At 31.8% G+C, this 25807-nt stretch overlaps 1 protein-coding gene across 3 annotated transcripts in view; it reads left to right on the forward strand.

Moving 5' to 3' along the window:
- Positions 1–1436: 1436 nt before the first annotated feature.
- LOC118199853 (uncharacterized) overlaps positions 1437–25807 on the forward strand; it is a 43857-nt gene continuing 19486 nt past the window's right edge. The window contains exons 1-7 of one of the 3 annotated variants that reach the window (XM_085817215.1): positions 1437–1455; positions 5131–5243; positions 5328–5457; positions 12188–12268; positions 21252–21296; positions 23427–23482; positions 24341–24419. In XM_085817215.1, coding sequence (XP_085673341.1) covers positions 5131–5243; positions 5328–5457; positions 12188–12268; positions 21252–21296; positions 23427–23482; positions 24341–24419 — 504 coding nt within the window. In that variant the 5' untranslated portion in view covers positions 1437–1455. Of the gene's footprint in view, positions 1456–1844; positions 2000–2025; positions 2191–5130; positions 5244–5327; positions 5458–12187; positions 12269–21251; positions 21297–23426; positions 23483–24340; positions 24420–25807 lie in introns of those variants that run through there. The other 2 variants (XM_035371713.2, XM_035371714.2) reach the window with 2 other exon arrangements.

Genomic DNA, 25807 nt, shown 5'->3' on the forward strand with positions numbered 1-25807 from the left:
TGGGGTTGGATTTACTTCTAAAATTCTGTCGGCAATTTCTGCAGCTTTATCTACAGTTAAATTGGAAACCGCTGCCAAAATAGACTGAACAGTCGAAGGCAAACGTTGAAGGAATAATTCTAACATTAAGTCATCAGGAACATTTAAAGATTCTGCTCGACGTTTCATATTTCTAAGCAAATCGGAAGGTTTTCGAGAACCTAATTCTTCTCCAGATAATAATTGGCGAATTTCTTGCTGAGAAGATTCTCCTGAACGATTTATTAACTCAGTTTTAAGCTTTGCATATGGATCAATAGGGTCTGGTTTCATAAGTAAATCCCGTACTATTGATGCAATATCTGGAGGAAGATGAGAAACTACATAATTATATTTAGTAATGGATTCTGTGATAGGTTTGGGGGTGGCAAGAGCAAAAGTACTTTCACACATAATAAACCATAAAGATGGGTCTGATCGGTTATAAACCGGAATTTGGACGGCATGAACATCAGACATTGTGCAAGGTTTTTAAGCCAAAATAAAAGCAAAAATTTAACTAAAGAAAATTAAATTAAATGATAAGTAGAAAACATAATTATAAAACGATCTATAATTACTACTCATCTGTGATCCGGAGGACGAAAACCGATGTAATCCATTACTTCTGGTTTGGAGATCTTGAGTGATGGCTTGTAGTCAAAACCGAAAGTGCTTGAGAACTGTTCATACGATTTAACACAGTCCAGGTTACCATTATGGAGATTTCCGGTTATGTTTTTACCACCAATCCTCAAATTCCATATCACAGATTATGTTCTTACTGCATTAATATAAATATTAACAAGACATAGTGCACAATAAAAATTAAACTTTATTTAGGAACATCGCGCATACTCCCCGACAGCCTGCCTGTTTCGCTCTGCTCGCTACTCGTAAGAAACTTCTCCTCTAGGGTTGCCACACTTATCGGAGGGCGCAAGGCGCGCTCCTTATCGCCATCACCACAAGTTCAAGCCTTAAAAAAACTAGTCAATTTTTGTGTTAAACTGATCTTTTTATATACAAAAGCTTACAGCAATTGGTTTAGAAGACTGCAACAAATCACTCTTATGCAACTTCATGTAACACTAATAAATCTATCATTTTTCTAAGCTTTGTTCAACCAACATTATTCGATCTTTAAATTTTGATTCCATGTCCAGTAATAAAGCGTCTTTTTGCATAGTGACAAGTATCAACTTTTCTTTGATTCTCTAAAATATAAAGGGTCATTTCTGATAGCGACAAGTATAAAATTTTCCTTAATTCTGCTGAAATCTATTACATTATTCAGATACGTGCCTGTTGGCTTACAGATTATGGTAATAAATATGTCCTTGAATACTTTTTCTGAGGCAAAGAATCAATTACGTCAAACCTTTTGACGACTTATTTATCTTCTATTCAAGTCTTTTCGTAAATCATGATCCAGTGGTAATGGTCTCCATATTTTTCTTTTCATATTTGTCTATTCCTGAGCAACTAATTTTTAAGTTTTATTTTATCATTTAAGTTTTAAAAAATGCAGTTTGTTTACTTATCATTCATTCACTTATTCGTTCATTATTTCATTTTATTTATTTACTTTTGAAAATATTCAGTGGTATAATCATAGAAACAACCAAAAATTTTAACAGTTTTACCGGACAGATAAATTTATTTGCTTATGATTATCTCATCCAGTTTTGAAGCGGGAATTTGAATGTTATTAAAATAAAGGCATCTGAGCACAACTTTATCCTCTTAAGGTTTCGTTTTTAGTTTTTATTCTTGATTTCTGACTATCGTAAATTCAAGCATAATATGTGAATTTAAAGTATATGAAGTAGAAAGCCCGCTCGACGTAAAATTCTGGTCAATGGCCATGCGCAATGAAAGGGTTGAAACGACACGGAGCGTATGCTGATTTCATTAAGAGCTTTTGTAGTCATGTTTGATATTGTTTGCTGTAGTGTGTGACTCTTTAAATTATGTCAAAGTAAGTTGCCAAATCCCTGTACTTTAACGGCATTGTGTAGTCTTGCTGTCGCGATTTTACCTTTCGATTTTCTTACCCATTTTGTTCATTTTAACGTGAAACTCGATATTTTATTTCTTAAATTTTGCGCATGATGATTTATACGAAAGATGATTAATTAATTTTCAACACAATAGTTGTTATTCATAAAGGTAGGGATTGAATGTGCAATAGAAAGTATTACAGTAAATACGTGAAATGTTTCCTTTGATCATCTGATGGAATAATATAACATTTGTGTAGAGCGACCATATATTCTAAGGGTTATCTTTATTGTTTCATTTAATTTTTTTGTCTTTACACCCCTTCCCCTTTCTCTATTTCGTTTAAAAATGTTTTTTAATGTATTAAAATTAGTATTGTATTTATATATTGATTTCTCGCTCTTAAATTATTTCTTACCACTGTAGCTATATTCACTAACACTTAATTATATCTATTAGTGAACATACCTTCACGTTATTATAGATTCTGATAATTATTTAAAATAATTGTTACTAATATTTGGTGCAGAGTATGGTAATAGCAAATACTGAGTGCAACCTGTTTGGGAAACATATGGTTGTATCTCAGTTGAGTTATGGAATGCATCTTGCATTGTTATTCTATATTCTGAGTTATTCAGAAATGTATTTCTTCTGTAATTGTCATGCACATTGGGAACATTTAAGCTTTCATGTTTGTCTATGTATTGTGTCTAAAACTTAAGTTTGAAATATGTAGAAAATTTAAACTGTAAAATTACTGCTGCTCTAGTTTTTTTAAAAATTTTTTTATTATATCAAAAATGGTATAGAAAATACCAAAAAGACTGTCTTTATGCTTTTATTTTGTATACATTTTTTTTATTTAATGCTTTATAAACTGCTTAAAATATTTTAAAATATATTTTATAAATCACCACTACGGGTAAAGTGCAGAATCACCCACTTATTTTTTTGGCGCTTTTTACAAGAGTAAGAAGGATTTTTGTCAATTTTCTTTGACTTTTTAAGTGAAAGTTTTGTTGACTTTTTAAGTGAAAGTAAATTGATGTGGTGTACATTGATAAAGTCAAGGGTCACAGTGCCATTTTTGTGCAATTCTGAGATGTTTTTTCAAGTGAAAATAGGTTGATGTGTACATGGATACTGAGTATTTGCAATTCTTAAAAACATGCCAAGCAATGGGTGATTCTGCACTTTCCCCAATCACTACTATTCAATAGATTTTTGAATATTTATGTATAAGCTACATCTTTTATTATATGAATTCCCATTAAAATTGCTTAACTTTTTTACTTCCCGTACAACATTTATTTCCTTATCTTTTTTGGATATGTTTAATGAAAATATATATTTGGGGGCAAAAAAAAGTGGGGAGGGGGGATTTGAAAGTAACAAAACCATGAAATTGGGAAGTAAAGTTTCCTTTTAAGGTATGTTGCCTCTTGTAATTTCCTCTTCATTGTAAGAGACAGTTAAATTGGTTTAATGAAAGTATTAATGATAAATATCTAAGATTATGAGACTCATGTATGAGGTTGTTTTAGGCTTTAATAAGTTTGTAGACAGAAAATCGGTTATCAATCATGGAAACTAACTAAGTGTTTGCTATTACCATACTCTGCACCAAATATTAGTAACAATTATTTTAAATAATTATCAGAATCTATAATAACGTGAAGGTATGTTCACTAATAGATATAATTAAGTGTTAGTGAATATAGCTACAGTGGTAAGAAATAATTTAAGAGCGAGAAATCAATATATAAATACAATACTAATTTATATATTGATTTCTCAATAGCTAAATGATGAACATATCACTAAATATAAAACGTTATGTTTTTTCCTGTACTTAGAAGTTATCCACAAAAATAAAATAACTTAAAAATATTTTATGCCGTGATGTAGAAGAATAAAAAATACTAATATTCATTTCAGTACATATTTCTGATATTTTTGCTACTGATGTAACATGAATTGTATACAAAGTATAGGAGTAGAAACTGTACTGATTATATTAAAGCTTCATTAGTGTAATAAGCTGTTAAGTCTTGATGCTCAGCTGTTTGTGTATGTTTATCTTTCAATCCAAAAAAATACTTTTTCTCTAAAACAGCTTTTTTTAAATTTAAATAATGAATCTTTAGTTTGTAAACATTTTAATACTTTATTGAGATATGTTTCATTTAAATATTCACGTAGTTTACATTCATATTTAATTTATGTTCATTTAAATACATAGTTCAGCTTTTGATATACTGGGTAGTAATTATATAATTTATTAAAATTATATGAAACGTAAAACTTTTTTAAAAGAGGAAGAATTTAAATACCATGAAATTTTTCTGGTAAAGTAATTTAAATCAGAAAAAAGTATGAAGGTAGGCATTTTAGATAAACATAAGTTGGTAAGATATTATAGCAAAGAATATAAATGCTGTTTGATTTAAAGAGGACACTTTCAAAAAAGGTTTTCTGAGGAGTAACTATTTCTCTACTAATATTTTTCAGGTAGAAAATATTTATTAGAATATTTTATAATCGCCTTTGTTATGCTATGTTACATTAACTAATTTATAAGTTTTTCAAAAACTCATTTAAGCAAAGTAATGATAAATTTTTATTTATTTAAAGAGTGTTTCAGACATTTCTGTGCTTAAAAATTTCTTGATGTGAGAGCTACAGAAAATAAAAATAAATTTAAAATAATTATTTTATAGTTATTCATTGAAATTCTAGAAGTTAGATATATAGATGTACAATACGGATTAATTCATTCTAGAAAGAGTTAATCTAATGTGCATGTTATCAAAAGAAATATGGCTAGGAGTAATGAAATAAATTTCTTCCCCTTCTTTGCTCTTTGATTTTTTCTATAAATAGATAATGATGGAAAAAAATGGGATGGATAGCGACCTTCTAAAAGTAGCTTATGAATTTTCTGATTAAGTAGCTAAAATTTGCTTATGGTTTTTAGTGTTTTAGATTTAAAAAAAAAAAATGAAATGTTAACACTATTATGTGAAAGGTTAATCCATATTAATATGGGAATATTTTTATAATTTAAGTTATTAATTTGAATAAGGGATTCAATTTCATATATAGATGCTGCTTTGTTCTGTGATGGGTTTCCTGATCATTGGAAGTTTGTTCTTATCCCATGTTAGTGCTTTTGATGTAGGTGTCATTTCTCATGGATTTCCAGTGTTTGAAATCAAGTAAATATAAATTTTGATTTTAAATCATTTTTATCTGCTTTTTGAAAAGTAAAGTGCATTTTTTAAAAAATATTTTCTTAATAGTGACAGTGATAAATATATGAAACGAGATGTGACTGGAAAAGGAAGCATGAGAGGAATGCCAAATAATATGAGAGATTCAATTCATGGTGTAAGAATGGGTATTTCATCGGACATTTGTGATAATGCAAAAGTAAGCAATTTATATTAGAATTATTAAATGTTAATTATAATAATTAAATCTTTTTTTTTAATTTTTTCTCTCATTAATAACAGAATAGGTACAGTGCTACAAACTTTGAAACTTGACATTCAAATATTCGAATGTATAAAGCTGTTTTGGCAGAATTATGAGCAGTGCTCTGAAATTTTTGCTTACATCAGCTCACTAAAAAAAAACAGTTTTTCTAAAATATGGGCATTATATCTGTAAGTCTCCCAGAGGCAGGGTTCTTAGTGCCTACAAGTTAACATGGCATGGTTTGTTTATAACTGAAAGTTTAAGATCTGTCTAAAGTCAAATAAAAGATTTTATGTAATCATCACACAACAAAATTTTATGATTAAGAAATGCTGTAATGTAATTTATTCCTTAAATTTCATATAATGATTCCTTATCTTCAAACTGGAAGATAAATACGGCACTCAAAAATTTTAATCTGTGCCTCATAACTTTCTATCTAGTACAGTCAAAAGTCGTTAATTCGGACACCCATAATCCGGAATGATCTATAATCCAGACCTCAAAGCTAAAAACTTTCTCCGCATGCGCTGCGTTGACACATGCGCATAGGCGTTTACGCATGCGCGTAAGACCTTTTACCACTGCGCATATGCGTGTGCGCAAGCGCAGAATACGTTTTTGCGTGCACGTTTTATGTATAATAGACGGTATAATCTAAAATTATCTAATTATCTATTTCAGTTAATGTTGATGATTGCGTTGTTCCTTAATCTTCGAATTGGATCTGGCTTATTATTTTTTGCAGACTGTAAGAGCAATTTTATAAAAGTAAACTTGAACTTTCGATTATATGTCAAATAGAATTTCCGATTCTGGAGCTTCCAAAGGATCATACAAAACGAAAGTATGTTTCGATGTCCATCAAACAAAAAGTGAAATTGCTGCAGAAAATGGATAAAGACATGAAGAATGTGACAGAGAGGTTAGTGAAAACGAAAAAATTTCGATTGACAAGTTAGTCGGTATTCTCGGCACAATTAACGGGACTTGAACAGCGGAACTTTGTAACTGAACAAGAAATTGTGTCTGTTTATAGAATTAAAGAGAAAGTATTATCACATAAAACAAAGCAACTTAAAACAACTTACATTGAAATAAATGTTTAATAAAGTAAACAAATAAATATTAAGCTTTTTTTTTTGTAAATTTTGATACCCTTTAGATTAGAATTGTTCTTTATTTCATAAATTAAGGTTTCATATTTTTAATTTTAGAATTTCTGCATGCCATCTTACAAGATTTAAACTGATGATCTATAATCCGGAAAAATCGATAATCCGGAATCGCCGAAGTCCCGACGAGTCCGGATTAACGACTTTTGACTGTATATATACAGTCAAAAGTTGTTACTCGTCGGGACTTCAGCGATTCCGGATTATCGATTTTTCCGGATTATAGATCATCAGTTTAAATCTGGTAAGATGGCATGCAGAAATTACAAAATTAAAAATATGAAACCGTAATTTATGAAATAAAGAACAATTATGATCTAAAGGGTATCAAAATTTACAAAAAGAAAAAGCTTAATATTTATTTGTTTACTTTATTAAACATTTCCTTCAATGTAAGTTGCTTCGTTTCATGTGATAATACTTTCTCTTTAATTCTATTAAACAGACATAATTTCTTGTTTAGTTACAAAGTTCCGCTGTTCAAGTCCTATAAATGCTGTGTTGAGAATACCGACTAATTTGTCAATCGAAATGTTTTCGTTTTCAATAACCTCTGGGTCACTTTCTTCACTATCGGAAGCGAATTATAATGACGAGGAACTTGATTTAAATCATATCAAAGATGGAGTATATCAAAATGAAATACTACACTTAGTACGGAATTATAAACCAAATAAAATAAAAACATCTGCTCTGAAGATAAGGATAGTGCTGACAGATCAACTTCCAATCCGCAGCGTGAAGTTGATAAACAGATTTCGGATTTCAAAACATACTTTCGCTTTGTAGATACAAATTACATATTAGTAAATATATATCGGAAATTCTATTTGACATAATCTTTCTAATCTATCATAATCTAATAATGACATTTCTGCCCCCCCCTCTGCCGCAGAGCAGCGTGAAATTGATAAACAGATTTCGGATTTCAAAACATACTTTCGCTTTGTAGTAAATATATATCGGAAATTCTATTTGACATAATCGAAAGTTCAAGCTTACTTTTATAAAATTGCTCTAACAGTCTGCAAGAAATAATAAGCCGGATCCAATTCGAAGATTAAGGAACAACGCAATCTGCAACATTAACTGAATTAGATAACTTTAGCTTAGCGTATAACTCCGTTACACATTAAACGCGCATGCGCACAAACATATTCGCAGCTGTAAAGGTCTTATGTGCTCTCGTAAACGCCTGTGCGCATGCGTGAACGCGACGCATGCGCAGAAAGTTTGTAGCTTTGAGGTCCGGATTATAGATCATTCCGGATTATGGGTGTCCGAATTAACGACTTTTGACTGTATTACACATTATATAATTACTACCCAGTAATCTAAAAAACAACCTCAGTTTGGCCTAGATTTTGAAGAGAATTCTATCAGTGTCTGTGGTAATCAGATATAGATTTTTTTTCATCAGGAATAAAAAGAAAAATTGTACAAATTTGTTTTTGGTGTTTTTGTCGGGAAGAAGTATTGCTTATTTGTGATCACCATGATTTTGATAGCTTTATTTAGAATGTACATCAAAATGACATTGCTTTTTATTCTCAATTCCTTATTATATTTGGCTCTTGTCTCATTACTAATTCTCATAGTGTTGCTTTAAGTCAACTCACTAAAACTCAACTTTGATGCAGTTTTTCAGAGAAAATTTAATTTTAACCCAGAGCTTCAAATCAGATGAGCTGTGGTGATTTCTTTCACAGCTGATATACAATATTGGCAGGAAATTGGATGCTTATGTATTAATGTAACCACCTTGGAGCAGATTGGTGATTTTTTTTATAAAAGAAAAAAAAAAAAAAAAATATTGACGTGTAATGGCAAAAAATATACATACATATAATTCCACAAGTATTTTCTGTTTAATTAGTTATTTTTCATGGGAATCAATCAATAAACCTACTTGCAAGCCAGTTTTTGTTTCTGTTGTTCTGCAAGAAATTCCATGGTGATTTCTTTAGGAACAGATTCACAGCATTTTTCCCTTTAGCAATTTTGTTATAAAGTGTTATATTCCTGTAGAAATTTTACCTCTGTTTTTTTCTACTGCAGGCAGATTTCACAAGCATATATTTTAAAATTGATTTTAAGACCAAAAATATTACAGGTATAATTCGGTTTCGGGGACCGTAAAAAATTGCAACGAAAAAGCATGCGCAAAAGCGCCAAATCTAGCAAACTCGCCCATTAAACAGCACGCCAAATCTCGCAAACGCGCTGATTTCAAATTGCGTAAGTTTTAGATAGTTCTATATTTGTAAGTCGCTATTGAAATACTAGTGTAATTTTTTAATTCTCTTTTTGATAAAGGTATGGATTTTACAATTTGGGAGTTGCCGAGTGAAGAAAAGTCTGCAATAGAATTTTTTCCAAAAAAAGGGCATCATTCATGATAGAAAATTAAATTTAAACAATCATGAGATGAAATTATGCTTTAGCGATAACTCGGTAACAAAATGGCGGTGCAGGAAAGAAACTGTAATGAGAAGAAAGGATTGAGAAGTCAAAATTGGTTTGAAGGATCGAAAATCCCCTTCCTTACAGCCGTTAGGTTCATTTATTTTTGGTGTCAGGAAATGACATCTGTTGAATTTTGTGAACTCCAGCTCAAGATGAACCACTGTACAGTTGTAGACTGGAACAGTTACATGCGTGAGGTATGTGTCGCAGCTTTAATTGCTCGGCTCAAGTCTAAAATTGGTGAATTTTATTAATTACTGAAGTAGACGACGTTCATGGTTTTGTACCAAAATTACTGAAGTAGACGAAAGCCTTTTCAGTAAAAGAAAGATCAATGTTGGACGTGTTCTTCCGCCACAATGGGTTTTCAGTGGATTATGCAGAGAATCAAATGAATGTTTCTTAGTCGCTGTTTCAGATTGATCGGTGAAAACCTTATTGCACATCATAAAGGATAATATCGCAGAAGGAAGCGTTATTTATACTGACTGCTGGAAATCATACAAGTCAGATGAACTGCAAGATGCCGGTTTTGAACACTTTACTGTCAACCACAACTACAATTTTGTGGACCCAGAAAGTGGGTGTCATATACAAACAGTAGAGCGGCTGTGGGGCAGTGCTAAATGGTGTAATAAACGCCATCGGGGCACTGCTCAACAGCATTTTGATTCTTACTTGTCCGAGTTTATGTACAGACGTTTGCACAAAAAAAACTGAAATTTATTTCTGCTATGTTGGAAGACATAAAAAATTTTATGCCACCCGTTTAATTTCAAGTATATTTTGCCTTTTTTTATAAAGTAATACAAAATTGTATTATATGAAATTAACGTCTCATCTAAATTAAAATAAAAATCTGAAATAGGCATTTATGTTTAGTCTTTTTTATATAAATTATAATAATAAAAAAGTACTGTATGAAATTAACTTCTCATCTAAATTAAAGCATCAATCTTAAATAGGTATTTACTATTATACTTCCTTTCTTGCATTAGGAATTATTTCTGAAAGCAAGATTTGCAATTATTTTTGGCAGCATTGGCATCAACAATAGTTTGGCGATTTTTTATGGCCCTCAAAACCGAATAGTACCATATTACAAAAAACTGCTGAAACTTAGAACAACAGAAAGAATACTTAGAAAAATAGCGATGCTATTTGTTAAAACCAACAAATTATCATGTGTATGGTTGCCTGAAGAATTGGCTTGTACATGGTTGCAAGATTTTGGCATATGTTAAAAATATGGCAGTTTCTAGTATATGCAAGCATTAGTGGTAGTGCTAATTAAATACTCAAAATTGTTGTTTATCTTATTCTCAGAGATCTTTTATGAACTAGTAGTATGCAGCAGTATTGTATATGTATGGGTAGAATGATGTTTCACATGAGAAAAGATTGGTATAAGATTTTAAATCAATTATTTAATGGTAAAAAATTTGTATTCAGTACAAGGATATTTTAAAGATTAATATTTATGCCTATAAAAATATGTTCACCTTTGATAAAAACCTTTGATAGTACCTTTGATAAAAATAACATATAACCGTGTTTGCCGGTGTAATAAGACACACCTCCTTTTTTTTGTACACATTTTTGAAGGATAAAACTTTATTACTGATCATTATAATGAATTTACAGTATTTTAAATATAAAGTAATTCAAATCCAAAATAATACTTTCTGAAAATGCCCAATCTATACACCTTTTAATCACCTTTAATCTAAAAAACACCTTTTAATCTTCTTTGTCAAAACCCAGGCACTCATCTCCAGAGCTAAATGCTCAGTGGCCTTGAAACCTCTTCTAAATCAACATCTTAGTCTTCTTACAACAAATTGTCCTCTGTACTATCCAGCATGCTCCTAATGCCACACTTCTTAAATGATTTAACCACTAATTCTGTTTTCACCGCATCCATTGAAGCTTTGACCCATTCACAAACTTGCGAAATGCTAGGCCTCTTCCTTCTTCTTAATGGTGTAACCTCAAAATTTGAAGACTAAATGCAGCTGTTCCACTTCTCCTTCATAAATCCCTGAAATGGTTTATTAATGCAGACATCTAAAGTTGGAAGCTGACTAGTTAGGCCTCCTGGAATTATAGTTAACTGAGTTTTTAATTCTTTGAGTTTATTTTTAACATCCTCTGTTCTGTGAGAATGAAATTGATCCCATACTAGTAGGTTCCTTCAACAGTCCGCCTTGACCAAACTTTTTTTTTTCCAGTGGTAAATTGTGAACAGTTACATTGTAAACCAGTCCATTCATTTATACAGGGCCAAATGTGGTGGTCTCTTTATTAGGGAGCCACTTAATAGGTGAGCCACCATCGCCTCCTATGAAGGGACAGACAGTTACAATTATGCCTTCTCCGGGATTCGAACCCAGGCCCTTCGGTATCACAGTCAGGCTTCCTAACCACTATACCGCCTCAACCAAACTTATCTATCTATAACTTCATTCTTCCTTCATCCATCCAGCATTTTGCATGAACATGTATAAACACTCCTTTAAGCAATGTGTAAATAATCCTTTAAGCAAGGAAATTTCCAGAAATGAATGTAATCAAACTGAGTATTCCCATATAAGGTGCAGTATTGACGTATAAGACGCACCCTGTTTTTCAGACCTATTTTCAAAGGGGAAAAGTGCTTATTATAAGCCGGCAGATATGGTAATTTCCAAAGTGTACCAAAAGAATCTTTAACATTTCTCAGTTAATTAATTTATTCTTGAATTTTTGTTTGAATAGTCTTCTCTGAAAGCAAGATTTGCAGGTAGATGAATAAATTTTGCATAAATGATATGAACAAAATTACTGTTTTATAATACACGCTCCTTAAAATACAATTTTTTTGCCAACAAACTAAAATTTATGCAATTAAATAATATGGATATCTTAAGGTATGCTAAAGTTTGATGATATGAATATTAATATATAAAATAGTTTAAAATCTCTTTCTATATTAAAGTTTCAGTTATTATTTGCTATTTTTTCCACCTAGAATTAATTTAAGATTGTACATATTTTTTCAGGATAATATTGAAATTGATTGGAATGGATCACCTCTGAACTATACTTGCTATCATCCTAAGAATCGACTACCAGTTTTCAAAGTACAATAATTTATTATTAGTTATTAAAAATATGTAATTGATTCCCATATACAAGTTTCATTTGTGTTTTAGACTGGAAAACAGTAATATTACTTGTATTATAAAAGTCATATTTCTTTTTTTTGTTTGAAAAATATACAAATCAAGACAATGCAGCAAAACCTGTTTTGAAATATTTTAATAAATATTTATAATGCTCATAATTGAAAGTACTGAGAATAGAAAAAATGAAAGTATGTTTGTATAAATATTCAATTTATTTAATTCAAAGGTAAATATATCGTGTTACAAAGTGAAAAAAATGCAATATTAATTACTGCATTTTTAAACTGGATCAATTGGATAAATTTCCTTTTATCCACATGATAGAATTATTCAAAAATAACATTTTTTGGGCTAAAATTTGTTAGTTGTATTAGTCCCTTGTGTAGAAGACATGAAAGAGCATGGGCCCGTCAATAGCTCAGTAAAACTCATGATTAAATAAATCACTTTACATAAAAACTCAAAAATGGACTGTATACTAAAATTTATTAATTACTCAAAAAGCCGCATAGTTAGTTCACATCTCTCGGCGGCGTCTCAGAACACACTCAAAACTCAATACAAGTGGCCGCAAGGTGGCGCTATAAAAAAATCAGCATCAGGGTTTTAGAACACAAATATTACATATTTTTCACAGATGGCACCTTTGGCATCAACATCCAGCCCGGCCTTAAATGTTACATTCAACAATAAATTTAGAACACAAGTTATAAAATACAAACACAACACTCCAAGATAATAATAATGATGGTTATACAATTATACAAACTCAAACTGGATAATTAACTACAAATACAATTTAAGTAACTGAAACTTTTTCATTAACAAAAGGCAAAGGTACAATTTTTGTCATTGGCCTTTTATAGGTTCCATTTTTATCTTTAAGTGTCACAACTCGAATAATATTATCTTGACCTGGATAGGTTTTAATAATTCATGCTAAATGCCACTTTAAAGGAGAGTAATTATCCGAATCTTTTACTAAAACTAAATCTCCTTCCTTCATTTCTACTTTTCCTTTATACCATTTAGGTCTATTTAAAAGTTTATTTAAATATTCAGACGACCATTTTTTCCAAAAATTTTTATTTAATTTTTGAACCATTTGCCATCTAGTTATCTGATGTATAGGAATCTCTGTAAAATTAGGTTCAGGCAATGCAATTAAAGATGAACCAATAAGAAAGTGAGCAGGGGTCAATGCCTCTACATCATTTGGATCATTTGATATGGGTCAAAGAGGGCGAGAAATAAGTACAGATTCAATTTGAACAATCAGAGTAAAAAATTCTTCATAAGTTAGAATTGTTTTTCCCACCACACATTTCAAGTGATATTTAATGGATTTCACACTAGCTTCCCATAAACCTCCAAAGTGAGGAGTAGAGGGAGGATTAAAATGCCAATTTATGCCTTCAGTAGCCAAATAACCTTTGATTTCTTCCTCACTTTTATCCTTAAATAAAGATTTTAAAATCGCTCTTAATTCTCTGTGAGCACCCACAAAATTTCTGCCATTATCACTGAAAATATCTGAGGGTTTACCTCGCCTGGCAATAAAGCGTTTAAGTGCTGCTATAAATGCTGCACTTGTTAAACCATTAACAATTTCAAAGTGCAAGGCCTTCGTAGTGAAACATACAAAAATGCATACAAATACTTTTCTTACCTGTTTACTTCTACCTACAAAATTTTTTACCAGAAATGGACCACAGAAAATCGAGTCCTGTTTTCGCAAAAACTTTTGATACAGTCACTCTCGCAGCTGGTAAGTCAGCCACCTGTTGCTGCACAGACCTAGAATTTACCTTTTTACAAATCATACAATTAAATATAATTTTTCTAATTAAATTTCTTGCAGAAACAATCCAAAATTTACTCCTTATAAGTGATAGGGTTGTTTCAGCACCTGCATGAAAATAAAGAACATGAAAATGATTAATCACAATTATAGTAAAATTATGTTTAGTTGGCAGAATCATAGGATGTTTTCTCATTTCACTTAAGTCACTGTTTTTCAGTCTGCCACCCACTCTGAGTACTCCATCATGATTTAAAAATGGACACAAATTCAATAGTTTACTACTATTAGGAATAGGAGAACCCTTTTCTAAGCACTGTATTACTGTCACAAATGAAGTCCTTTGAACGTTTTTCACAATACACAATAACGCACTAGAAAGTTCACTGGTTGTCAACGTTCCGCGTGTAGCATGCAATGGATGCCTGGTGTTATGCAAGAATCTCTTGCACCAAGCCACTACTCTTAGCAATTTGTTGTAAGATGAACAATTATTGATGACATCTAATGGCTCATAAGTGTTAATAAGTGCACATATTTCACTTACTGCTGGTGGTTTTAATTCGCGAAGATACAGTTCTTCGGACTCCTCAGGGATATCATCTTGGCACTTAGTCATCAAGGTTGAAGAAGAAATGGGGGACCACTCCACCACAGTTCACACAGTTGAAGTTTGACCGGATCAGCACCTCTTGATATGAGATCCGCAGGGTTCTGTTTAGATGGGACGTGATGCCACTGTCGCACCTCCGTCATTTCTTGAACCACCGCAACTCGATTAGCAACAAACGTTTTCATACAACAGGGCTCCTTTTTCAGCCAAGCCAAAACTATCGAAGACTCACTCCAGAAAAATACATTATTCACATTAAGTTTCAGAGTAGATATTACTCGAGTCATTAACTTTGCAAGCAATACAGCTGCGCATAACTCTAATCTTGGTATAGTAACTTGCTTTATAGGAGAAACTTTTGATTTACTTGTTACCAGCCTTATCACCACTTCACCATATTAGGAGATGGATTTACAATAAACTACAGCTCCATAAGCTAACTCGGAGGCATCACAAAATCCATGTAACTCAATAACAATTGCTTCTGCAACAAGAATGCATCTATTAATTTCTAATTTACATATTTGTGGTAGTTCAGAGAAAACCCATTGCCATTCTTTGGCTTCTTTATCAGGTAGATGATCGTCCCAATTGAGCTTCAAAACCCATAGTCTCTGAAGAAATATTTTAGCTTTAGCTATCACGTGAAGAAATATTTTAGCTTTAGCTATCATGGGACCCAATAAACCAAGTGGGTTAAAGATTCTCACTATTGTTGACAAAACTTGCCTTTTAGTAATTTTAGACTCATTTTTTAGTTTCGCTTTAAAATTAAAACAATCTTTATCTGCTTTCCAGGAAACACCAAGGGCTGACACTTCATTCGCACACTGAAATGTGTATTCATCATCAACGTTAACTGCAAGCTCCGGATTGTTGCTACACCATTTGTGCAGAGTCATAGTTGCACTTTTTAAAATATCAATTAATTCATGCTGTAGCTCTTTTGCCAAACTCAATGAACTGGACCCTGTTAGAACATCATCCATATAAAAATCACTCTGTAGAACTGCAGCTGCTAATGGAAAATTTGTGAACTCATCTATAGCAAGCTGACGTAATGTTCTCATGGCTAAAAAAGGTGCACTTACTGTGCCATAGGTGACCGTGTTCAACTCAAAAGTTTTAACTGGACCATTAATTGACTCTTTCCACAAAATTCTCTGTAGCTGCCTTTGAGTAGGATGAATCATTATCATTCGGTACATCTTTTTGATATCCGCTGTAAAAGCATAAATATGTTTTCGGAAACGTACCATAATTGAAAACAAGTTCTCTTGAATTACACCACCATTATACTGAATTGAATTCAGTAAGTTACCTTTTGACGTTGAAGTTGAAGCATTGAACACTACTCTCAAAGGTGTCGAACTTTTCTCAGGGCAATAAATGCCAAGGTGTGGAATATAATACTTCCCCTCTTGCTCATCTTTATCTTTCACTTCAGTCATGTGACCTAGTTCACTGTATTCATGTAGAAAATCAGAGTACAATAATAAGTAATTTTCATCCTTACTTAAACGAGTCCACAACGAGTTCAACCTCTTAAGCGCGATTTGTTTCGAATTCCCTAAACAGATTGGATCTTCCTTAAACGGTATCTTGACTACATATTTTCCGGTTTCAGTCCTAGAATAGTTTTTTGAGAAAATGCTGTTCACAAATTTCTGCTTCTTTACTCTTAGAAATCTCAGACTCTTTTTCTACATTTTCGATTTCCCAAAACTTTCTTACTGCTCTTTCTAACTCAAAATTATCTGTAATAACCCCACAATGTAATTTACTTTCCCCTTTAGCAGGAAGAGTCCCACTTACAACATAGCCGAAAACACTATTTTGTAATCTTAAATTTGAATCCTGAAGGGAAATTTGACCTGGTTTTAAAGGCTCATAGAAATGTTCTGCACCTATCAGAAATTCAATTGGGCCTGGCTCAAAAAATTTCTCATCTGCTAAATTGATATTATCGATAGATGAAACATTAATTTCAAGAGGCCCAGAGGGCATATATTCTGTTATTTTAGGGACCACCAAAAAATTTAAACTTAAATCGAAACTCTTGTCTCTATTTAAAATAATTGCACTAACTCTAGATTTTATATTCAAAGACAAATTATTTATTCCTGAAACAGAAATGTTAGTCTTTTCTCCCTTTAATTGAAGCAAATCTGCTAACCTTTTGCTCATAAAATTTGAATTAGCACCGACATCTAACAAACCTCTAACCCTAAAAAAGTTACCCAATGCATCTTTAATTAAACAAACAAAAGTGCTGAGTAAGACAGCTTTTATTTCTGAGTAAGATTGCACGTTGTTGATAATAGATTTTGATCAGTACTCGTTTTAGCTTGCAGAGGTTCAAATGATGGGGCTGAAGGGAAGCGTCCAAATTCCAAGGAATATTTTTATTTTCATGACTCACCACCTGCGCAACTATGTCTTTGTTTATTTTTTGTTCGTGAAGGAAATGGAGTGTCACGTGATGTTTCTTTTTGCAAATACCACAATTCGATTTCACTAGCCCAACTCTATCCCTAACTGTCATGTTTTTATAAACATGGCATTTGGACAAAGGATGAATTTCATTGCATGATAAAATACATTTCGAATTTTTTATATCAGTTAGAAAAACCTTTGACATATTTTTAGGATAACTGTTTTTATTACTCAACCTAGAATTATCCACTACAGGTTTTCTCTTTGATGTATAATATAAATCTTTGCCAATTCTAAGGTTTAAACCAAGAATTTCCTTGCCTTACATTTATAAAACACATAACCTCTTTATCAAGTGTTTGACATATTTTATCAGAAATCATTAATTGTTTTGATGTTTCAAAGTCATTTACTTTTCTCAGTTTCAAATAATAATCCCAACTCGTGGTTAATCTAGACGTGAACTGCACATAAGTTACATTAGTCATTCGTTGTGTCTTCCTAAAATTTTCTAAACAAATTTGGGGGGATGGTTCGAACTCTCTTAGTACTATTTCTGTAACCTTAGAATAATCTCCTAATTCGTCGTCTTTAATTTATGTAATAACATTTGTGGCTTTATCTCCCAACAAATTTAGAAGAATTTCCGATTTAAATTTCTCTGGAACACTTTTTGAAATGAACGCCCTTTCTAACGATGAAAAGAAATAACCCCAACCTTCCGGTGTAATTGGAATTTTAGTTGTTAATGTGTGTATACTTTTAATAAGAGAGTCAAGAGATTCTACATTTTCTCTTTTCTCATATTCTATGAGGTTTTCACTCTTTGATCCTGCTTGCTACTTCGCGAGTTCTAGTTCCATTTTCGCTCGTTCAGTTTTCAATTTCTCAAGCAAATGGCTCTCGTCACTTTTCCTTTCATCGATAATATTATTAGCTATACCTTCAACTAATACAGGATCTTTCTTATAGCTTCCACTGTTTTTAATTATATCAGTTAAATCTGACATAGTTTTCGCTTCTGAAATGCTTAAATTCAGCTCTACAGCAATACGCTGATAATCTTCTTTTTTTGCACTTTTAAACATTTTGAATCTACTTTTTCAATTGCACAGTTATTACAATTAAGGCCACGTACCTTCTATTTAAGAGTAATCCACAAGTTTTCTTCCATAACACTTATCTTCCGACTTTGACACACAATTCGAGCTCCGGCTCGACGGACCAATAGTGGGCCCGTCAATAGCTCAGTAAAACTCATAATTAAATAAATCACTTTACACAAAAACTCAAAAATGGACTGTACACTAAAATTTATTAATTACTCAAAAAGCCGCATAGTTAGTTCACATCTCTCGGCGGCGTCTCAGAACACACTCAAAACTCAATACAAGTGGCCGCAAGGTGGCACTATAAAAAATCAGCGTCATGGTTTTAGAACACAAATATTACATATTTTTCACAGATGGCGCCTTTGGCGTCAACAGAGCATATAAAATGAATTTTAGTTATTCTAGAATGGTTTTCTAAATAGTTTTTAACATTTGTCTTTGATTGCATGCAGTTATTGTATAAAGAAAGTTTGATAAACATATACACTGCTGGCCACCGTAAATGCAACACCCTGAAGGAAGCATGCAAATAACATGAAATTTACAACATGCATTAGCGGACTTGAGATATGCAAATGATTAGAATTTCAGCACAGACGCACATCACATAGTGCTATTTAAGGCTTGGAGTTTTCGACTGATTTCAAGTTCGGCAATTGTGTTTTTCTTGTGGTTTTTTTCAAAAAAACGATCAATTATGCCTCGTAGTAAACAGCGATCATCGTTTGATCAAGTATCTGAGTTTAACAGAGGAAGGATAGTGGCCTATTGAGAGTGTGGATTATCTTTCAGGGAAATTGGTAGTCGTGTTGGACTAAACCAAACAACTGTAATGCGGATATGTGACCGTTAGATGCAGGAAGGTACGACAGACCGACGTGTTTGATCGCATCCACCTCAGTGCATCACTTCACGTGATGACAGGAACATTGTGCGCATGGCAGTGATGGATCGCTCAGTCACATCATGAACCATACCACAGCACATTCAGTCTGTAATGCATCATCCAGTGTCTGCACGTGCCATTCAACGCCGTTTACAGCAGAGTGGTCTGCTCGCAAGACATCCATTGCTTCGTCTACCCTTGACGCAGAACCACAGACGTCTCTGCCGTCAATAGTGCGATGAAAGAAGGATGTGGATGGCAGAATGGAATGAAATTATCTGTACTGACGAGTCGCGCTTCTGTCTGCAACACCATGATGGTCTGATTTGAGCCTGGAGACACAGTGGAAAGAGGATGCTGAACAGCTGCATTATGCACCACCACACTGGTCCTGCAATCAGTATTATGGTATGGGGCGGTATTGGATATCACTCTTGCACTCCTCTAATACACATTGCCGGTACTTTGAACAGCTAGCGCTACATCTCTGAGGGAGCCAGTTGTCCTTCCTTACCTTCAGGGCTTGGCACAGCCATATTTCAACAGGATAATGCACGACCACACGTGGCACGCATTGTCCAAGGGTTTTTCGTTGATTGCCAGATTGAATTGCTTCCTCAGCCAGCTCACTCTCCGGATCTTTTGCTGATAGAAAACATGTGGTCTATGGTTGCTGAACGGTTGATCCAGATTACATCCCAACCTGCCACATCAGATCAACTTTGGCAACGTGTAGAAGCTGCTTGGTTTGCTGTACCCCAAGAGCATATTCAAAGTCTCTTTGAATCAATCCCGAGGTGTGTGGCAGCGGTGATCTCCAACAATGGCGGCTAGTCTGGCTACTGATTCTGGAAGGATTCACAGAAGTCTATAAATTTAATCATTTAGTCAACATGTTATCTACTAAATAAATTTTGTTGTGATATCTCTTGTCTTTCTTAGTGTTGCAATTTGGGTGGCCAGCAGTGTAGTATGTGATTTATTTCTTTTAATTATTTATTTATTTTTTAGATGGCAGCGCTAAAACACTATTTTTAATTCAAACATGATAAAATGGTGGGAAAAAGAAATTATTAAAGCAATGGGTTTTAATGTAGATTACATACTGCATGCTTACTGAAAGTTTAAACCATATCATTGTAATGTACATGGGCTTTGAAATTTTGTGTCCTTATTAATATAGTGGAAAATTGTTTATCATAATATTAAGATATTCAAATAAATTTCCCTTTTTTTAAGAAAAGGAAAAGTAATTACTACATTAAATGCTTACTGAAATATGATTTCTTGAACTATATATTGTATAGGTTCATGTGAAACATGAAAAGTTGAACTTCAAAAATTAGTAAAATTTTGCCTTTGATGTTTAATAAAAGGCTGCACGTGTTTCAAGGATGTGACTTTCTGTAAGACAAATCTAAAGTTGAATTTTACTCAATTTCAAATATTGTTCTAACATTTATAAAAGCTTTTTAAAATAAAGTACATGATTTTTACTTGATACTGTTATATTTTAGTCATTAAGAACTGTAAGTAAACATTCTGTTAAATTGCAATACTTATTGCTGTTAAGTTTTTAACCTACCTTTCAAAAACATTTATAATAATATAAAAATTTATGTGCATTGCAATATTTACTGATCTAGGCTATGGGTAAGCAATTCACTTTATACTAGTGCATGGAAATACAGTCAAACTATTGTTTGTAATATAATCTGTGTTTAATTTATTTGGAAACAAATTTGATAAGACAATATTAAAGATTTGTATAAGGAGCTCTCAATTTTGTCATATAGCAGACTAGCATGAGTTAATACAGGATGTAGGCTGGTAGTAATAGTAGACATATAAGTTTATGCTATGTCATTTGATATTGATTTATACCTTTACTGAAAAGAGAAATAAGATTAACCAAAATTGTATGTGATATAACATGAGTTTTTTTTTATTAAATTGTCTATATATTTTAATTAAACAGTTGTTTTCAAAATATAAAACACTATGTTCATCATATTAATTTTCCTCATTTTTCCTGTTTGATATTTTTAAAAAGTAGCTAATAAGATAATGTCCTTACTTATTTTTTACAGGCTGTGAATCCATCACAGGAATGTAACCTGCCTGAAAAATATTTTGTAAGTCTATAATTTGACTTAATTATTTCAAAGAAATTTTACTCTTCCAACTAAAACAAACATGCAAAACAAGTATTGATAATTTGTTTAGTTGTTCATTTCTGATTTATAGAGACTTTCTTTAACCCTTTGTGGCTCAGTGTTCCACTACGTGGAACACCCAAATTGAATCACTTCTGAAACCTTTAAATTCAACCGTAAATAGATAAAAATGCCTTTATAATATACTTTGAACTTTTCTTTTTAAACAGTAGATAGCAGCATATCACAGGGAGACAGAATTTTCATTTATTGTATGTTATTAAAATCCACTTTTTTCAAGTAATTTCTCTATTTTTTTAATGATATAAAAAATTTTATTTGGAAAAAAAAATTAGGCATAATTTTGCTGGCTGTACTCCAAATTATTTGTTCTATATTTTTTTTAATCTTTCATACGAAAACGATATGCAGAATCATTGAATAAAACCAGGTGTTCCATTAGCAGGAACACTGCTCCTTTAGCAATCTCATGCTGTTATGAATCAGAACATCTGTGCTTAGGAGAGTACATCTGTTGTTTACGTTTTCTATTTCCATTGTTTTTTTGGGGGGAAGGAATTGAAACAAAGCAGTATTGAGGGGTGAGGGGTGAGGTGTGTTTTATGTTATGAAAGCCCTAATGTTGGCATCTCGAATTTTTTTGGAGTAGTTTTTAGGCAGGAATTTTATCAGTAGCTTGACTCATCTTTACTTAGACCTGTGCGAATTTTTTGCTGTCGCTTTTTAGTCTCATTCCCGTTTATTTTCAATAATTGTGTAGATATTTTTCGTGTATGTACATATTATAGGCTTATTTTTCTTTATTGTTAATATTACTCGTAGTTAATTTTTTATTATTAATTTTCCATAAATGGCATGGAGAGGTCTAACTCTTTCCAAAAATTTATAAACATTTTTGTATATAGGACTTGTGTATATAGATATTTATCTCATTTATCCGTATATATTCAAGAATATTGTGTATATCCAGGAAACCATGTATACAGCCATAATGCAGAGTTTTTCATTCTTATACAAACGCTTCTACTCATTTTCATGCTTCACTGCAATGCTCGCTTAGTCGCACTTTTAAAAGCTCTGGCGGCGCAGTGTTCCACCTCATGGAACACTCACAGAATTAAAACGGTAAGTGCATCTTTTACATAATTTTACCTGTATACTATTTTAGGACTAAAAAGACTGCATACAACTTTTTTTTGTTGAAATTCCGACGTTAACGTATAGTGCGCCACAAAGGGTTAAATAGTAGTATAGCTATAGTATCAATAAGGTTTGAAATCATAAAATTTCAAGCATTTAAAACTTGAGGGTATTTATTCATATTATTCTAAGATAGTTGGAGTAAATCATATTATAGCTTGTGTATATATGTATGAAGTTAAGTAAATTCAAAATTAACTGAAATATGTATTTTAATTATAATGCAATAAAAATATTATTTGAATATTAAATTTTCAATAGAATCTTATATTTGATTCTAAATATCAAATGTATATTTGCATGATATATTATTTCTTGCTCATGGAAAGTAAAGAAGAATGAGGAAGAAAGATATTTTTCACTTATTTTGTAGCATTTTTTATGGCATAAAAATACAGAATGAATAAAGATTTTATACGTAATATGTGTAAAATCTTTATTCATTCTGATGAATATATGATTTATAAATGAAGAAAGTGTGAGTAATAATTTAAGTATAAATAGTGTAAAATACTTCTAACTCCTAATAGCCTTTTTTTTTTTTTCATTTAAGTGACACATTTTCAATTTAATAACATTAATTTATATCCAGTATGTATGTTTTTGATATGCTTTTTATTTTGATTATTCCAAATATTGAAATGTAACAGCAAATGATCAGCGAATTTCCTCTCATTATTCAACATTTCGTATTTGTCAAGTGCATTTTAATCAATTGTAGCATAGAACTTCTTTGTTTGATTTTTCATATTTTTGAAAACCTAATAATATCTACTCAAATTAAGATTTTATAAATGAAAGGTTATAGTTTATACTTGAATGATAAATGTGATGTAGCAGTAAGTTATACAAATTTCAGACATTTTATGTTTTTTCCTTTATTTGTAGTCTAAACATGTATGTTTGAATGAGAAGATTGAATATGATGATCTTATACCAACTTAGTGAGTTTGTTTCTGCCTTTTATTTTTTTTTTAAAAATTATTTTTGTAAACAACGTTTAAAATGTTAATAATGTATATAAGACATTGTCAGTAAAAAATTCCTGTACTAAAGGACAAAATAAATACTTAAAGTTGCTGATTTCTGTAGCATGTGCACTGTATGACTCTAGCTATAAATACTGATTTCTTATTTTTTGTAAAAAATGAATATGGATGCTAATATAAGAGTTTAACTGATGCTAGTATAAAGATTTAGGTAAAAATTTATTATTTTATTATATTATCCAGAAATGTGATTATTTCTTGTAATAAAATTATTCATATTCTGATTTCCATCATAGCATGAATACTGTGATCTGAAGACTAAAGAGTCATGAATTAATATAGATGCAAGGGAAAGTGATTAAAAATATTAAAAGAAAATATAATAATGCATTAATAATTAAAAAACTGTTAATCTGATCTTTTTGTAAATTTAAGTAGAGGGTACAGGATATTTATTGAACCAGATGGAATTTTAGTACTTTTCTGTTAATTCCACCATTTCGGCAGATTTTTTTCAGTGTGTTAGAACTTCAGATACAGCATGTACATCACATACAGTTAGTCTTAGAAAACAATGATTTCTGTAACATGTTTAAAAAATGTTTGCTATTTCTTTCGGTTGAAATTTGCTTTACTCTTTGCCAAACGTTTACCTAGAAAATTGTGGTTAAATTTTCTGTTATTTAAGGTAAATCAAAATTTTGTTTCATTTCAAAACGAATATTATAAGAAAAGTTCTGTTTTCATAATTCTATATTGTACGATTTAATAAAGTTCTGTCTAGTATTTTTTTACATTAATTTAAATTTGCAGTGGGAATCACCGACCATTGTGGCCAGTCTATGGAGAGTATGTTTATGTTCCTCCTCAACGTTGGTTACATAATCTTGAGGTAATATAATCATTAACAGTTTACCGTAATGTCCGGAAGAAAGGCCGCATCCTTGTAAATGCCACACTTGAGAAAAATGGCGGGGAAAAAATTAAAAATTACACAGAAATGCTGCATCAGCGTAAACGCCGCAATAGATTAAATTGCGCATGACATCATCGTGGGCCATATAGATCCAGAATCTCAACCTAAGTCCTGATATATGATATATCAGTTAAGAAAAAGGCATGACATGAAACCATAACTCACAAATAAAGGTAAGAAATGTTGAAAATATATTTACGTTCACATATATACTTATATTTACCCACTAAAGAAGTCCATATTTGTAATACTAAGACTATATTATAAAAAATTTTGCAACAACAAAATATTAAATTTGGATGACAAAAGGAAATTTCAAATTTTACTTACAAGAGGAATTACAGCAAACTATACATCAAATGAAAACATCAAAATCTGATTTGTCACTATCTGAATTAAAAAGATTTAGTAAATCCTGATCTAAGTCTTCCAGATCGTCACATTCATCCTCTTGGTTTACAGTCTCTTTATCTAAGAATATAATTTCAGCTTCTTTGAACCCTGCTATTATTGACAATGTTTTTACCGATTTCCACGCACTTCCTACCCACTTTGCAACTTCTCCATAAGATGCTCTATGCATTTTACCGCTTTTGGTATACGTATGCAATCCTTCACTCGTCCAACACTCCCACTGCTTTCGGACTTCAGCTTTGAAGGATTTATTACCTGACAAATCTAATGGTTGTAAGATTTTTGTCAAACCACCAGGAATTATTGCTACGGTCGTAGACAATTTTTGATATCTGGTTTTCATGGACTCAAGTCGATGAGCACGCATGGAATCTGTTATCAATAACCCTTTTGGTTGGAAAAAAGATCCCTTACGACACTGCCAAACTTTTTGTAGCCACTCATGCATGATTGTTTTGCACATCCAGCCGTTCTCATTTGCACAAATAATTACGTAATTAGGAAAATCTCCCTTCGGAATAGTCTTTCATTTAAAAATGATGATCAGCTTTAGCTTGTCCCCATATGTGGCACAAGCTAACACACATGTAAATGACATTCTTTCATGCCCCGTCGTAAGCACAGATATAGTTTTTGCACCAGTTTCATCAACAGTTCTGTTTGCAGGAGAGTCGAAAACTAATGCCGTTTCATCCATATTTATTATCTGTGACCGAAGAATTTTTTTTTTTTGTCAATAATATCTGTCACATATTTTAGAAAAGATGCTTTTTTATCCTGCCAGTCCATTGGTAATTGTTGCCCGGCTGTTGTTCTAGTACGCAAAGAAATATATTTTTTTTTTCATAAATCTGCTATACCAGAAGGCCCTCCTTTGAAATCATTTATGC

This window comes from Stegodyphus dumicola, chromosome 5 (assembly GCF_044657685.1).
Source record: "Stegodyphus dumicola isolate Sdum_Otavi_A_Nest chromosome 5, ASM4465768v1".
NCBI lineage: Eukaryota > Metazoa > Arthropoda > Arachnida > Araneae > Eresidae > Stegodyphus > Stegodyphus dumicola.